The sequence below is a fragment of the Perognathus longimembris genome, chromosome 2 (assembly GCF_023159225.1).
Source record: "Perognathus longimembris pacificus isolate PPM17 chromosome 2, ASM2315922v1, whole genome shotgun sequence".
NCBI lineage: Eukaryota > Metazoa > Chordata > Mammalia > Rodentia > Heteromyidae > Perognathus > Perognathus longimembris.
The window spans coordinates 1,800,190-1,813,911 of record NC_063162.1 but is presented as its reverse complement, the minus strand read 5'-3'; the positions used below and the strand labels follow the sequence as shown (position 1 = coordinate 1,813,911).

At 62.6% G+C, this 13,722-nt stretch overlaps 1 protein-coding gene across 1 annotated transcript in view; it reads right to left on the bottom strand.

The window, feature by feature from the left end:
• Tcerg1l (transcription elongation regulator 1 like) overlaps positions 1-13,722 on the bottom strand; it is a 158,566-nt gene that overhangs the window by 16,328 nt on the left and 128,516 nt on the right. Inside the window, exon 9 of the mRNA XM_048334804.1 lies at positions 118-253. Within this exon, the coding sequence (XP_048190761.1) occupies positions 118-253 (136 nt within the window). The remainder of the gene's footprint in view (positions 1-117; positions 254-13,722) is intronic.

Genomic DNA, 13,722 nt, shown 5'->3' with positions numbered 1-13,722 from the left:
TTGGTTGGCGCCATGGCCCCGAGTCCCTTAGCAGCCACCGGTCTCTCGGCTGGGAAGAGAAGTTCCCAGGGCAAGCTCCCCAGCTAGGCCCTCGCTCAGGCCCGCGGCGTTCCTTACCCCTCTCTCCAGGAGCATGTCTCGGAAACGCGTCGCCCGCTCTTCCAGGGGCAGGAGAACCTGGGGGGGCGGCGTCCTGGCGCCCTTGTCCTCCCGCTGAGCCTCCTCCGGCTCGGGACTCTCGCAGCCTTCGGTCCTTTAGGAGCACAAGATGCAGAATTAACCATGACTGGAGAGATCCAGCAATGCCATCTAAGTCTAAAAGGGATCTGAGTAACTAATAAACAAAGAATCTTTGAAAAAAATTGTTTGTGGGTCATGGGACTTGAACTCGGGGCCTGGGCACTGTCCCTGAGCTCTTGTACTCAAGGCTAGCACTCTAGCACGTTGAGCCTCAGCGCGACTCCTGGTTTTCTGGTGGGTAACTGAGGACGAGAGTCTCTAGGACTTTCCTAGGTGGGCTGGCTTTGCACAGTGAGCCTCAGATCTCAGCCTGCTGAGCAGCTAGGATGACGGGCGCGAGCCACCAGGGCCTGACCTGGAAACATTCTGAATACGGCAGGTGGAGTCAGGGGTAGAGGTTGAGTTTTGCCACGGACAGTTTGGCTGTGCTTTGCAGGGTGTTGATAATGAAGTTCTGGCTGAGGGCCCTGAGCAGCACCAAGAAACCAGTGTGGGTGTCTGCGGGCCCCGCGGAGTCCACCCCAGCCAGGTCCCTGTGTCAGGACCTCGCCTCCAGTCTACACTTGCCCAGGCCCAGCGGGGGAGAGGCTGAGGTTTAGAAGCCGCTGCACAGATGTGGCCCCGTGGGGAGGGTGGGGACGTGGCCCTTCCGTCGGCTCTCCTCGCTGCTGGACAGATGCACGGAAACGGTTAGGTTGTACTGAAAGCCCTGCACTGAGATTGAACCCAAAAGACAGAAGCATTGAGAAAGACAGAAGCTGTGGCTCTCCTGGCACAGGAACAGGAAAGACCGAGACCCCTGGGGTCCAGGAGAGGTCTCGTCTCCAACAGAGGAATGGCTCCAACCAAGAACCAAGAGAGTGGTGGCTACAGGATCCGGCAGTGGGGCCCGAGGAGGACAAGAGGACGCGAGGAGCCGGCTCGCCAGGCCGGGCTGGCGTGGGGCTCCGCGGGCGTGCCGGAAGGAGAGAGGCCCACCGATCCGAAGCGCTCGGTGCGCGGCTGGCCCTCGATAGGTCTCCTCATGACGCGGTGACTTACTCTGCACGCCCCGAGCATGGCAGCCCCTGTTGGGGGGAGGGGCAACATCCGACACCTGCACACTGCCCATGCCAGTCACCCTGCCCGGGAAGGGTGCACCCCATTACTGTGGGGACGCACCGCTCACCGCCCGCAGCCCGTGCTGAGCGCTCCCAGCATTCCACGTCGAACACGGGGGCTCAGCCTGCCGGTCCGTAAGCTGAAGAAATCGGCAGTCATACAGCATGTGCAAAGGAGCAGAGAGAGTTGCTTGGCCCATTAGCAGGTTTTATTTATAGACCAACTATTTCAGGAGAGCTTACATCCTTTGCTTCTTCTGCGATGATGCAGAATTTTTTTTTTTAAAAAAGAAGAAAATTGCCAGCGGATTTGCCATTGTATAATATTGCAAGGACATAATTAGGATTTCTGTAAAATAAATTTTCATTAGTTAAAAATAGAAGTGTGGAAACAAGACTTGTATTGTTATAACTTGAAATAAGATTAATAGGAACATTGCAGGTGCACTGATGATGGCATATTATCGCTTATTCAACAAAATATCGCTCAGAGCTGCGGAGTGCCTTCCAGAGACCCGGCCGACAGCTCGGCCAGAACTGGTCAGAAGCAAATGCACACTAGCCGAGTTACCTTTTATGCCCTGCCAGCTGCATGACTGTACCCACTAAGCGCAGCGTCAATTCACATGCATGTTCTCGTGAACAGTGCAGGGAGCCCGAGCTTTGGCGGGAGAGAAAGGCAGCTGAGCACGCTCTCCCGATGGGTTCCGCGACGGGGGCCGGCACCGCGGATGGCCCAAGCGAAACCCCGGTCGATGAACGCGTCACGTGGGGGGACTTCCTGAGTCTGATGACGGCCGGTGGGAAGGGGGTTGGGCTCGTCCAGAGTCTCGCGCGGCGTTCCTCCGGCCTGAGCTCCAGAGCGCGGGGGTCCCTCCCTCCGATGGCCCCTGTGCGCCTTGCCTCCCGCCCTCCCCCCGGGTTCCTACCACAACATGCCTGCGGTGACATCCCCAGCCCCAGCTCTCCTTTTCCAGCGCTGCCCCTCAGCCCAGCTCTCGGGGGGCACGTCTACGTGTACCCCAAACTCTCAGACATGCGTCATCTCCCCAGATTCCCGCCCCAGAGTCACCTGGGCATGGGTGGCCGCCCGGGCACAGACAGCCCCATCCTCAACCACACCGGCTGCCGGGGCAGGGAGGGAGTGGATTCGTCACTTGGCTTCTGCTTCCCCTTCAGGCACCCGGCCATCCCCTCTCGTGACGAGAACCGCGGGCGTCCTCCCCGTATCGCGCCTGAGGGGGCGGGCACGGGCCTTGGTGCTGGAAGGGTCAAGGTCAGCCGTCTGCTGGGCACGTCCACCGAAGCCGGGGTGCCCCCATGTGCTCCTGGGCGGTGACACTCGCATCTGCCTTGTGGGGCTGCAGGATCCATCGAGGAAGTCCAGCTCTCTCTGCAGAGTGCTCCTTCCTCCCCCCCCCCCCCCCCCCCCGCTCCCAGCCCCGCACAGCATCCTGGGGTCCCCGGCTGTCAGGGTCCAGACGGAATGGAGGCGCACACCGCCAGGCAGGGTCAGAGCTGAAGGCCCCGCACACCTGGGCCCACAGAGGGGCTTCCTGTTGCGGGGGGCAATCCCACTGGACTGCCCTTTGAGAACAGTCCGGGGACAGAAGGCTTTCGGTTGTCTCCCGCCACGTGGCGGAACTTAAGAGGAGACCGGAAGGGAGGGCGGCTTGGGATGTGCGGTCACCGGAGCCGCGGAGCACCACCGCCTTCCACAGAGAGAAGACGCTGCCTCCCGGAAAGGCCCTGGCTGTGGACGAGAGCTCTGCCCCCGGCAGTCACGTTCAACGACAAGGTCCTCCCCCGGCGTGACGGGTTCGAGACAAGGCCCACACTAGACGTCTCACTTCAGGCTCCAGGAGAGCTCTGCCGGGACCAGGGAGGTGGGGAGAGGCCCCCTGTGACCCGGCCAGGGTCAAGGTGCTTCGGGGCCTCACGGGGCAGGCTGGCCCGTGCCGCGCCCCCGGGCAAGCTTCGGAAGTGCTCGGCACCTTCTCCGCGGCGGACGCGCGATCGGAGCAGCTCGCCTCCAACGCCCTCCTTCCCGTCTCTGACTGGCTGGCGTCGGACACCCCATGTCGTGTTGCGTAGGTCGGCCCAGCCTCCGGTCCGCGTCCGGCCACCCTGGGAGACTTCCGAGGTGCCCACGAGGCCGTATGTCCGGGGGCCCCGTGGGGAGACGCCGGGCGGTGGAAAGCGGGGCCGGACAGGGTGGCGCCACGTTCACGCCACCCGGCCTCCCGCCTCCCGTCCACACAGCCGCTCCATCCGGGCCGGGCCTGCCCTCCCCGAGCCACCGGACGAGACGCGGGGCGTCCGCACGGCCGTCCTTACCCGTTCAAGTGGCGAGAACAAGAGTAAGCAAGGACGCGCTCTATCTGTTTAAAGTTCCCCGTGACGTCTCTGCCCTCAGGACCTTTGTACGTGGCAATGCCGCATTTCAGTAGTGGGCACAAGGGCTGCTCTGCAATGGGTATGGACGGGCGACGCCCAGGAGGCGACGACGAAGCTGCGGACAGCGAGACGGTGACGATGAAGATGCCGGTGACGGTGACACCGAGGGTGGCGGCGTCCACGGCGATGACCCCGGCTCTTTACCCTCGCTGTCGCCAGTGGCTTCTGCCCACTCACTGGCGTTCTCCCAGTTCGTCTGGGAGCCATCTCTTCTCTCATCTGATTAATGGAGGAGGGAAACGCTCGCTCTCTCTTGCTGCAAAGAGGGCTGGCTGGGAATTTATCATCAAGATGCCACAATCCCGTAACTCTGGTGTTAGACGCCGTATAAAATTCTGCAGGAATCAAAGTTTCCGTGAATCTCCCTGCCTTGCGGGGCCGCCGACACCCCGTCGTGCCGCTGTAACGAATGATCTTCAGATGAGACACGCTTTGAAAGATCGGTGTTGCCTAGTGTCTAGCCTCCGCACCGTGAGCCGCCGGCGCGTGCTTCTAGGGGCTGTAACGCATTTGGGGTCCATCCATCAGGGGCTCCAGGCCCCCGGGCAGCTCCGGCGGGGCCTCGTCTCTGCCCACGCGGCGCTGGCCGGGCGGAGATTCAAAGCCTGTGCTGGCGGCAGCACGGATCTCTGTGGGCGGGGTCACCGCCGCGGGGAACTCCCGGCTGTCGCGCCGATGCCAGCCGGGGACAGGGTGGGGGGCGCGGGCTGTAGGCCTCATGGGAACAGCGGCCCCCTTCCCACCCCACCCCCTTGTGCTTCCTGTAGAGGCCAGGCTTCCCAGAAGATGGGCAGAGACGGGGCTCAGGGGTGTGCGGGGACTTAGCATCCCTGGGGAGAGCAGGACCGGGCTGACCCCCGACCCCCGACCTCCCCCCGCTCGCTGGCTCCAAACTCGGCGTGACTTACCGCCCACAGCCCTCCAGCCCCACGGCCCTCCTCCACCCTGATCTCCTGGCCCCGGCCAGGTCTGATCTGACGGGCCCTTTGGGTTCTGAAGACATGGGATGGAAGGCTCCCCAGACCCCCTCCTGGCTCTGCCCATTCCACTGGACGGGTCTCCTGCCTGTCTTCAGGGTGACTGCGTTTGCCTGCTCCTCCCAGCCATCACGGATCACATGATCATGTAGGCCAATCACATGCCAGGAGCTCCCTAGGCAGAGGGGACCCAGCGAGAGCCCATCAGACCTTCAGATCCACTGGCACCAGACCCTCCACCACGCCACACACCTGGCGGGGTCAGGGCCTGGCGGGCCTTTGGCACCGAGAGAGAGGCTGCCCCTGTCGGCCAGGAGGCCCTGCTCCTCGAGGCCTGTGCAAAGCTGTTCAGCTGCTCATGGAAAATGTGCTCTTTCCACAGGGGCGGAATCCGTGGGGGACAGGCTCCCCAGGCTCTGAGCGCCAGGCCAGCGTCCTGGTAACCAGGCAGGGGGCACTGTCCACAGGCCCTGCAGCATCCGGTGGCAATGCCAGGCGCAATGCCCATCTTGTCTCAGGGCTGCATTGCCCAGTTCTGGAAGGTTCCCCCAGCAAGGAAGACCTCCTCAGCCCATCTCTGGGAGGGACTCTGGGCCCTAAGTCCTGAGGCTGCTCACAGGGGAACGCCTCAGGAAGGGCCCGGGAGCTGACAGCCACCCGCACGCCCACCGAGGACAGCCGGGCTCTGTGGGGGCCCCACCCTGACCTTCCCCGGGGGGTCTGCGAGCTCAGCGTGAGCCCCTGTCCAGGGCGGAGGGGAAGGCGGCTTGGACCTGCGCACTGGGGACTTGGCGGACAGTGACAGTCACAGCTACTGATGGAGCTGGGCGGCCGATCTCCCGTGTGGGTTCAATCCCCAGTAACAAAAATAATCACAACATTCCTCTTTTCCAGGTGTTCTTTTTGGGGGAATACTGCAGAAAAGAGGCTGATCCAGTCACGTGCGACTCAGGACCCAGGAATCCAGAGAACTCTAAGGATTAAAACAGAACAAACCTCGTGGTGCTCCATGAAAGCAAAGATCGACAGGGTTGGGGGATGTCTAATCTCCCCCAGATCGACACACAAAAGGAAACGGAGCTGTCGGCATAACAGAGCAAAAGGCCTCGGGCACCGCCTTCACTGGCTGCAGGGTGAGGGATGCTTCCCCAAGAACCCATTCCCCAAGTGGATGTGGGGAACAACGGGCCCAGCAGGTCCCCAGCACAGCACCTGCCCCAGGGGCTGGCCGGGGCAGTCCCCTCTCACGTTCCGGGCAACCAGGAGTCCCCAAACCTCACTGGGTGAAGTCTCAGGGTTAGGAGCTGCCCCTGAGCAGCTCACTGGAATATTCCATGAGCCCACAAAGGCAGGGAGGATGCGAGGTAAGGTGGAAGGGAAGGGTGGAAGGGTGGAAGGGACTTTCCCCTCCCATGTCGTCACCCTTGGCTGAGTGACAGCTAAATGAATAAACAGAGGACGGATCTTGAGAACACAGCACCCCAGCCCCCCAGCCCCAGGTGGTGCAGGGCCCGGCGTTGAGCCACAGTCCCAGGCCCCTCATCCTCATCACCTCTCATGAACACAGGTAATGAAGACAGGTGTGCCCAGGGCGGCCACCACCGTGGGAGGAATGAGCCGTAGTGGCCATCCGGCGCCTCCCAGCTGCAGAAGCCAGGCCAAGGACACGCCCGCCTTGCTGACGGAAGTGCTCACGAGTTGGAAATAAATGACATCCTCAAAGAACATGAACTATGCTATAAAGTAGAAATACTTCCCATAACAAAAACATGAGAGAAATTATATTAGATAAGATGAGCTTTTTAAAGAGCTGGCCTGAGAAAAACTAGGAGATTGTTAGAAACAAAGGTGGGGGAGGGGATTAGAAAAGAAGAATGAACTGGGAGGGACGTGGGAGTAAACGCATGCACAGGGATAGCAGGCCAGCAGGGAGGGGCGCCAGATAGAAAAGCAGAGAGAGCGAGGGGCGGGGGGGGGGTGGTGACACGGCCTGAAAACTCCAGCGACGTGGGCGGTGGGCACGGAGGGACCGTGTCTGAGCCCAGCCTGGGGACCCTCCATCTGAGCAACACAGGGGAGCCCCGACAGGGGGCTGCTGTCCAGGCCCATCTGAGCCACCCCAGGCCCAGGGCAGGACGCTAGCTCGCAGAGCACCTGCGGGGCGGCACACGTGGTAGCCTTCCGAGTAGGGCTGCCTGAGCCCAGACCCCCGCCACCCACAGCAGTGACGAGAGCAACAGAACAAGCGTCTGCCGGGAACCTCCAGCGAGGAAACTGCAGACCACAGAAGCAATGGTGGCGCAGAACTCAAGGAACTCCTTCGTGTGTAAAGACACAGCCCACATCTTTCCTAAGTAGCCACCCGTCACTAGACATGACTGGAGGAGAACGGTTCAAGGATGGAGACGGCAGCCGCAGTGGGGGCCGGCGAGCCAGCCCGGCCCTCCAGGGCTCTGAGCCCACGGCTCACCTTCGGAGGGCGCCACGGGACCCCCACAGCCCTTAGGAAACTGAAAACGAAGGGAGCCCCGCATTTGTCTTTCTTCTTCTTTGTCTCTTCCTCCTCCTCCTCCTTCCTCTTCTTCTATTCCCCTTCCTCCTCCTCCTCCTCCTCCTCCTCCTCCTCCTCCTCCTCCTCCTCCTCCTTCCTCTTCTTCTATTCCCCTTCCTCCTCCTCCTCCTCCTCCTCCTTCCTCTTCTTCTATTCCCCTTCCTCCTCCTCCTCCTCCTCCTCCTCCTCCTCCTCCTCCTCCTCCTCCTCCTCCTCTTGTCGGCCATGGGGCTTGGACTCTGGGGCCTGGGCGCTGTTCCTGAGCTCTTCATCTCAAGGCGAGCACTCTACCACTTGAGCATCACTTCTGGTTTTCCTGGTGGTTAATTGGAGATAAGGGTCTCATGGACTTTCCTGCTCACGCTGGCTTTGAACCGCGATCCTCAGATCTGAGCCTCCCGAGTAGCTAGGATTACAGGCATGAGCCGCCGGCACCCACCCGGCTTATCCCGTGTCTTCTCTTCCTCTCGCACTAAGAGTTTCCAAGGATACATTTCTCTCCATACAAGTAGAGCAGCCAGTCGGTGCAAAGGAATGACAGAGTGCCGGGGCTAACGTTTAGCGGGCCGGAAGGAAGTCGTGGTGGAGACGCCCCCACGGCCGCATTGCAGGAGGCAGAGGGGGGCCGGCCTCCACCTCCCCATGGAAAGAGCACTCCACGACCGCGACAAGAGTCGGGACCTGGCCTGCAGATGACTACAAATCCACGAAGCCCGCGGGGCACAGAGCGCGGCCAGCCACCGCCAGGGCGGCGAGGGGGCGTGTCCTGGGACGACGCGACACCTCGCTGGGCGCGGGCGGCCACGTGGGAGGAGGAGGCGGAGCCTACGAGCCACGGCGGGCGAGGGGCGCCGGGAGACTGCACTGCCCGAGACTCGAGCTCCCCCGATCACACGGGAAGAGGAGACGGGCAGGTCGCTTGGGCAGTCACGGGGAAGTCATTTGATCCCCTAGGAGCTGTCGTCTTGCGCAGGTGTGATTATGTCACTTCGTCCTTCTGCTGGGTCATTTCTCCTAAGGTACAGTGCGCTTGATACACAGGGCTGTGTCCGGTGGACGGCACTGGGCACCGGTCAGCTGTCGGCACTGCAGCGGGTGTGGGGATCGTGGGAACTCTTCTAGCTGGATGGATGTGCGGTTCTCTTTCCTTTGGGTTAAGACTTGTTTGCTTTAATAAAAACTCCTTCATGCAGGTCTGCTTCCCTCACTGTCCTCTCTGGGGATCCCCTCACCCCCAAATGCCAGCCTCTCACCCTGGCTCGGCTCCCTCGGGCCGGCACTGTTTCCTCGCCCTACTGATCTTTGGTTTCCCAGGATCATTTCCACACACCGCATCCCACCTGAGCCATCTTTACAACAGACGCGACGGTCGTGCCAAACAAGCCAAGGGGCCGTCATCATCCGTCCGGGAAGCTCATGCATCCTCTTCTAGAGGGAAGAGAAGAAACAGGGCCCCCCCCCCCCCCCGCCGCCCTCGGGCCCCCGGGGGCACGGGCTCGGCAGGCCGTGGGAGACCGGGCCCCCCGGGGAGATGCCCGGGGAGAAATACCACTCGGCGTTCCTGCAGAGACGCGCACCCAACACCGGGCAGCCGGGCTGAGCGAGTCCCGGAAGAGCGGCGCTGCGGGTGCAGTGCTCCCCAGTGCTCCCCAGTGCTCCCTCCACTTCCCTCACGCCCCTCGCGCACACCAGCGCAGCGCCCTGCTGGCTTGAGGACGTGCGTTTCGGCCCCAATGGCTGCACAGGTGCAGAAACCTTAACGGCCACGCGGGCCTCCGTCTCCAGGCGTCCCAGGTCCTGTCACCCCTTTCTCGGGGAAGACGGAATCGACGGCTGAGGCCCCCTGTGCGGGGGCAGCGCGGTACTCAGCTGCCCGTGCCAGCTACAGGGGAGCGCAAGTCCCACGGCCAAAGACGAGCTGGGCGCCAGGGCTGTCAGCTGACCGCAAAGCCCCTCCCCTCCGAGGTCTGTCCCCCCACTCCGGAGCCCGGGCGGCGGCCAGCCCTGAACGCAGAGGGGAGACCTTCCGAGCTGCTTCCGAGGACAGAGCCGCTGCCTTCGCTTGTCTCTTCCCACCGAGGAGGGCTCTAGGCGTCGACTTCAGGGAAGGGAAGGACAGAGAGAGCCAAGAGCCACACCTGCCCTCCACCCTGCTTCTCAGCGCCTCCGCGCTCCCAGAAAGCCTGGAATTGAGCAGCAGCCCTTCCCTGCTTCCCTGGTGACCATGGGGCTCCCGGAGCCCCTGGCTGCTCTACCGGGGGCGAAAGGTGGACGGGGCACCTCGGCTCCGGTGACCACGAGTCTCGGTCCCATCTGATTCCTGGCTTTCCTTAACCAGGGTCAAGAACGGAAACAGAAAAGTGGCCGCTCTCCCCCACTCCGGCCCCCGAGAGCCCCCAGGAGAGGCCGGCCTCCGCGGGAGCCGTTAGCCCAGCAGCGAGGCCGGGTGGGCAGAGGTCTCGGTGACCGGAAGGCAGGGCCGCCGCTCGGGGCTGGTTTGCCAGCCGGCTCCGGAGGAGCGGAAGCGCCCAGGAAAACCCCACACGGGCTGGGTGGGGAGGAGGGAGCAAGAGGCAGGAGAAGAAGACGCGGGTGCTCGAGAGAGCCGGCCGCAGCGCGACCTCACCAGGAGAGAACGGGGCTGGGCCACGGCCCAGCTGGCCGCACCAAGCCCCGTGAGTGTCTAAGCTGCTAGGACGCATGGCCAGGACCTCGCTGAGGGCGGCGCCCCCCCCCCCCCCCCCGAGAGGCCGCACTGCGCAGTGCAGGCTCAGGCCACCTGCTCCCCGGACAGCACCGACGCCGTCTGCTGCGCGGTTCCAAGCCGAGCACGGAGGGTACGGACAGACCCTCGTACCGTGCACGGCACCGTGCCGGGCGTGGGGTTCACACAGCCGGGGCTGTCCCGAGGGTGCTCACCCCGTCACGTCTGCACAGTGGAGTCGGGCGAGCTGGGCCGCAGACCACGAGGCTCTACCCGGGCCTCCCTCTGTGACGGACACTCTGGTCAAGAGCTCCGGACTCCACGCCGGGCGGGCCTCCCAGGGCCGGCGTCCAGAAGGGTCTGTGCCGAGCGGAGAGCCGTGGTGGCCGTCCCCACCCCCAAGGAGAGCCCCACCCGCGCCCGGCCCGGCACAAAGGCCCCGCGGAGGGGCTGCCCGGTCACACGAGGCCCCCTCAGGCACGTCCAAGTTCCACGGTCATTTCTGCAAAGAAAATAAATGCTAGGGACTATCTATCCATGTTTCTGTCTAAAAGACAAATTGGAAGCCCATAACAGATGGCTGTCTCTGCGCCCAGTCCTCTCACAGACAGGTATCAATGGAAGGGCCTGCGTACAATGCCCCGATGACTTACGGTGCACACTCAACACCGTTTGTAAAGCCGTGAGTTTCTATGGAGAACGAATTGATCATCTAAAGCCTGCGTTAAGTAAAAGAATTGCTTGAGAGGGACGTTTGGGTTAATGGTTTGTTTTCTATGCGTGTCAAAGACGACCATGACCTGCCGCCGCTCCCTCCTCGCTTACCAGGCTCCCCAGACATCTAGACGGGACCCTGGCGGCCACGCCAGCATGCGGATGGCTCTGGTGTTCTCCAGGGACACGCTACCCATGCGGTTGGATGGCAGTGTTACTTTTGAGGCGACTCCTGTTTAGTGAATGTGCTTTGCCAACGTGCTCACCTTCTCAGGAGTGACTCTTACTAACCCAAACATCACTGATCTAGAAAGGAGAGGGCCCCTGGGCAGGAATGGGGGTTCCCCGTGGGGACCTTCCCACTGGCCGAACATGCTCTAGAGGGCATCTCAAGGTCACGAGCAGGCATGGGAGGGAGGACTCCTCCGGGGGCCTGAGATTCCCTGACCTCCCGCCCTCTGCGACCTAGAGGCTTTGTGTTGGGTATCCAGTGGTTTGCTAAGGGCACCGTGGGCAGATCGAGGGTAAGCTTGGGAATGAGCATAAGGACACTCTTGCGCACGCAGCCTCCTGGGTCTTCAGCCAGAGCTATGTATGACTTTGCCAAAGCACTCCATTTTGCTGTTTGAAATTCCAATTTTACGGCAGGAGGGCAACTTGACAGTGTCCATGCCAACGCAGCCACTGACACCTCGGAGGCTTACTGCGCACAACAAGGAATCGCATCCCAGCCCAAGAGACGCCTTCTGGTCCCTCATAGTCTAGGAAATCGACCCCAAGGCCATGAAAATGAAAATGTGTGTCCAAAGCCGATGAGCCAACGGTCACTGCAAGCACCACCGAGCAAGGTGACTCTCTGGAGTGATGGAAGCCATGGGTCCCGCAGGCGCTGTGCCCCTGACCCGCCACGCCGCGCCCAGCTCCTCGCGGTGATGGAAGCCATGGGTTCCGCCGGCGCTGCGCTCCTGACCCGCAACGCCGCGCCCAGCTCCTCGCGGTGACGGAAGCCACGCGCGTTCACGACGGCTTCTTCCCTGCAGTGCTCTGTGGGCACTTTCATTCTGGTCTCCAAAGCCAAGGACATAGTGTGGTGGAGGCCCTTAATTAATTCAATTATTCGAAATAAAATTCTGACTCCCTAAAATAAAAGGCACACTCAAAAAGCAGCAGCCCAAACTACGACAAGACCTCGCTTCGTTCCACGAGGCGGAAGGCAGCGCGCACTGTCAGTGAGGCTCACCAGGTGGGTTAAGAGATTTTCATAATTTGAGAGCTTGTCACTGAGACATATTTCTGCTCCAAGGTAATTTTAGGAGAAATACCATTTGAGCCTACGTTATTCGAAAAATCAATTTAATTCCGTCTGTGTACAAATGCTCACAATGTGTGTGTCAAGTGTGCCAAGGATGGTCATGAATGAAGAAAGTACAGCGGAACCATCTTCTTCCGAGTCCTTTCCCCTCCTTCCCAAGCTGCACAGCGCACCGAAGCCACGCACCACGGGGAGATTCCAAGAGCGTCTTGATGAGGAACAATCCCATCATTCATACAGAAGGGGCAGGTCAAAACCGCGCCATTGGCTGGCGTGGAGGGCCGCGCGCGGGCCAGTGCCTGTGTAGAGTGGAGGGCCGCGCGGGCCAGTGCCTGTGTAGAGTGGAGGGCCGCGCGTGGGCCAGTGCGTGGCTGGCGTGGAGGGCCGCGCGTGGGCCAGTGCCTGTGTAGAGTGGAAGGCCGCGTGTGGGCCAGTGCGTGGCTGGCGTGGAGGGCCGCGCGTGGCCAGTGCCTGTGTAGAGTGGAAGGCCGCGTGTGGGCCAGTGCCTGTGTAGAGTGGAGGGCCGCGCGTGGGCCAGTGCCTGTGTAGAGTGGAAGGCCGCGTGTGGGCCAGTGCCTGTGTAGAGTGGAGGGCCGCGCGCGGGCCAGTGCCTGTGTAGAGTGGAGGGCCGCGCGTGGGCCAGTGCCTGTGTAGAGTGGAGGGCCGCGCGTGGGCCAGTGCCTGTGTAGAGTGGAGGGCCGCGCGTGGGCCAGTGCCTGTGTAGAGTGGAGGGCCGCGCGCGGGCCAGTGCCTGTGTAGAGTGGAGGGCCGCGCGTGGGCCAGTGCCTGTGTAGAGTGGAGGGCCGCGCGTGGGCCAGTGCCTGTGTAGAGTGGAAGGCCGCGTGTGGGCCAGTGCCTGTGTAGAGTGGAGGGCCGCGCGTGGGCCAGTGCCTGTGTAGAGTGGAAGGCCGCGTGTGGGCCAGTGCCTGTGTAGAGTGGAGGGCCGCGCGTGGGCCAGTGCCTGTGTAGAGTGGAGGGCCGCGCGCGGGCCAGTGCCTGTGTAGAGTGGAGGGCCGCGCGTGGGCCAGTGCCTGTGTAGAGTGGAGGGCCGCGCGTGGGCCAGTGCCTGTGTAGAGTGGAAGGCCGCGTGTGGGCCAGTGCCTGTGTAGAGTGGAGGGCCGCGCGTGGGCCAGTGCCTGTGTAGAGTGGAAGGCCGCGTGTGGGCCAGTGCCTGTGTAGAGTGGAGGGCCGCGCGTGGGCCAGTGCCTGTGTAGAGTGGAGGGCCGCGCGTGGGCCAGTGCCTGTGTAGAGTGGAGGGCCGCGCGTGGGCCAGTGCCTGTGTAGAGTGGAGGGCCGCGCGTGGGCCAGTGCCTGTGTAGAGTGGAGGGCAGCGCGTGGGCCAGTGCCTGTGTAGAGTGGAGGGCCTCGCGTGGGCCAGTGCCTGTGTAGAGTGGAGGGCCGCGCGTGGGCCAGTGCCTGTGTAGAGTGGAAGGCCGCGCGTGGGCCAGTGCCTGTGTAGAGTGGAGGGCCGCGCGTGGGCCAGTGCCTGTGTAGAGTGGAGGGCCGCGCGTGGGCCAGTGCCTGTGTAGAGTGGAAGGCCGCGTGTGGGCCAGTGCGTGGCTGGCGTGGAGGGCCGCGCGTGGGCCAGTGCCTGTGTAGAGTGGAAGGCCGCGTGTGGGCCAGTGCGTGGCTGGCGTGGAGGGCCGCGCGTGGGCCAGTGCCTGTGT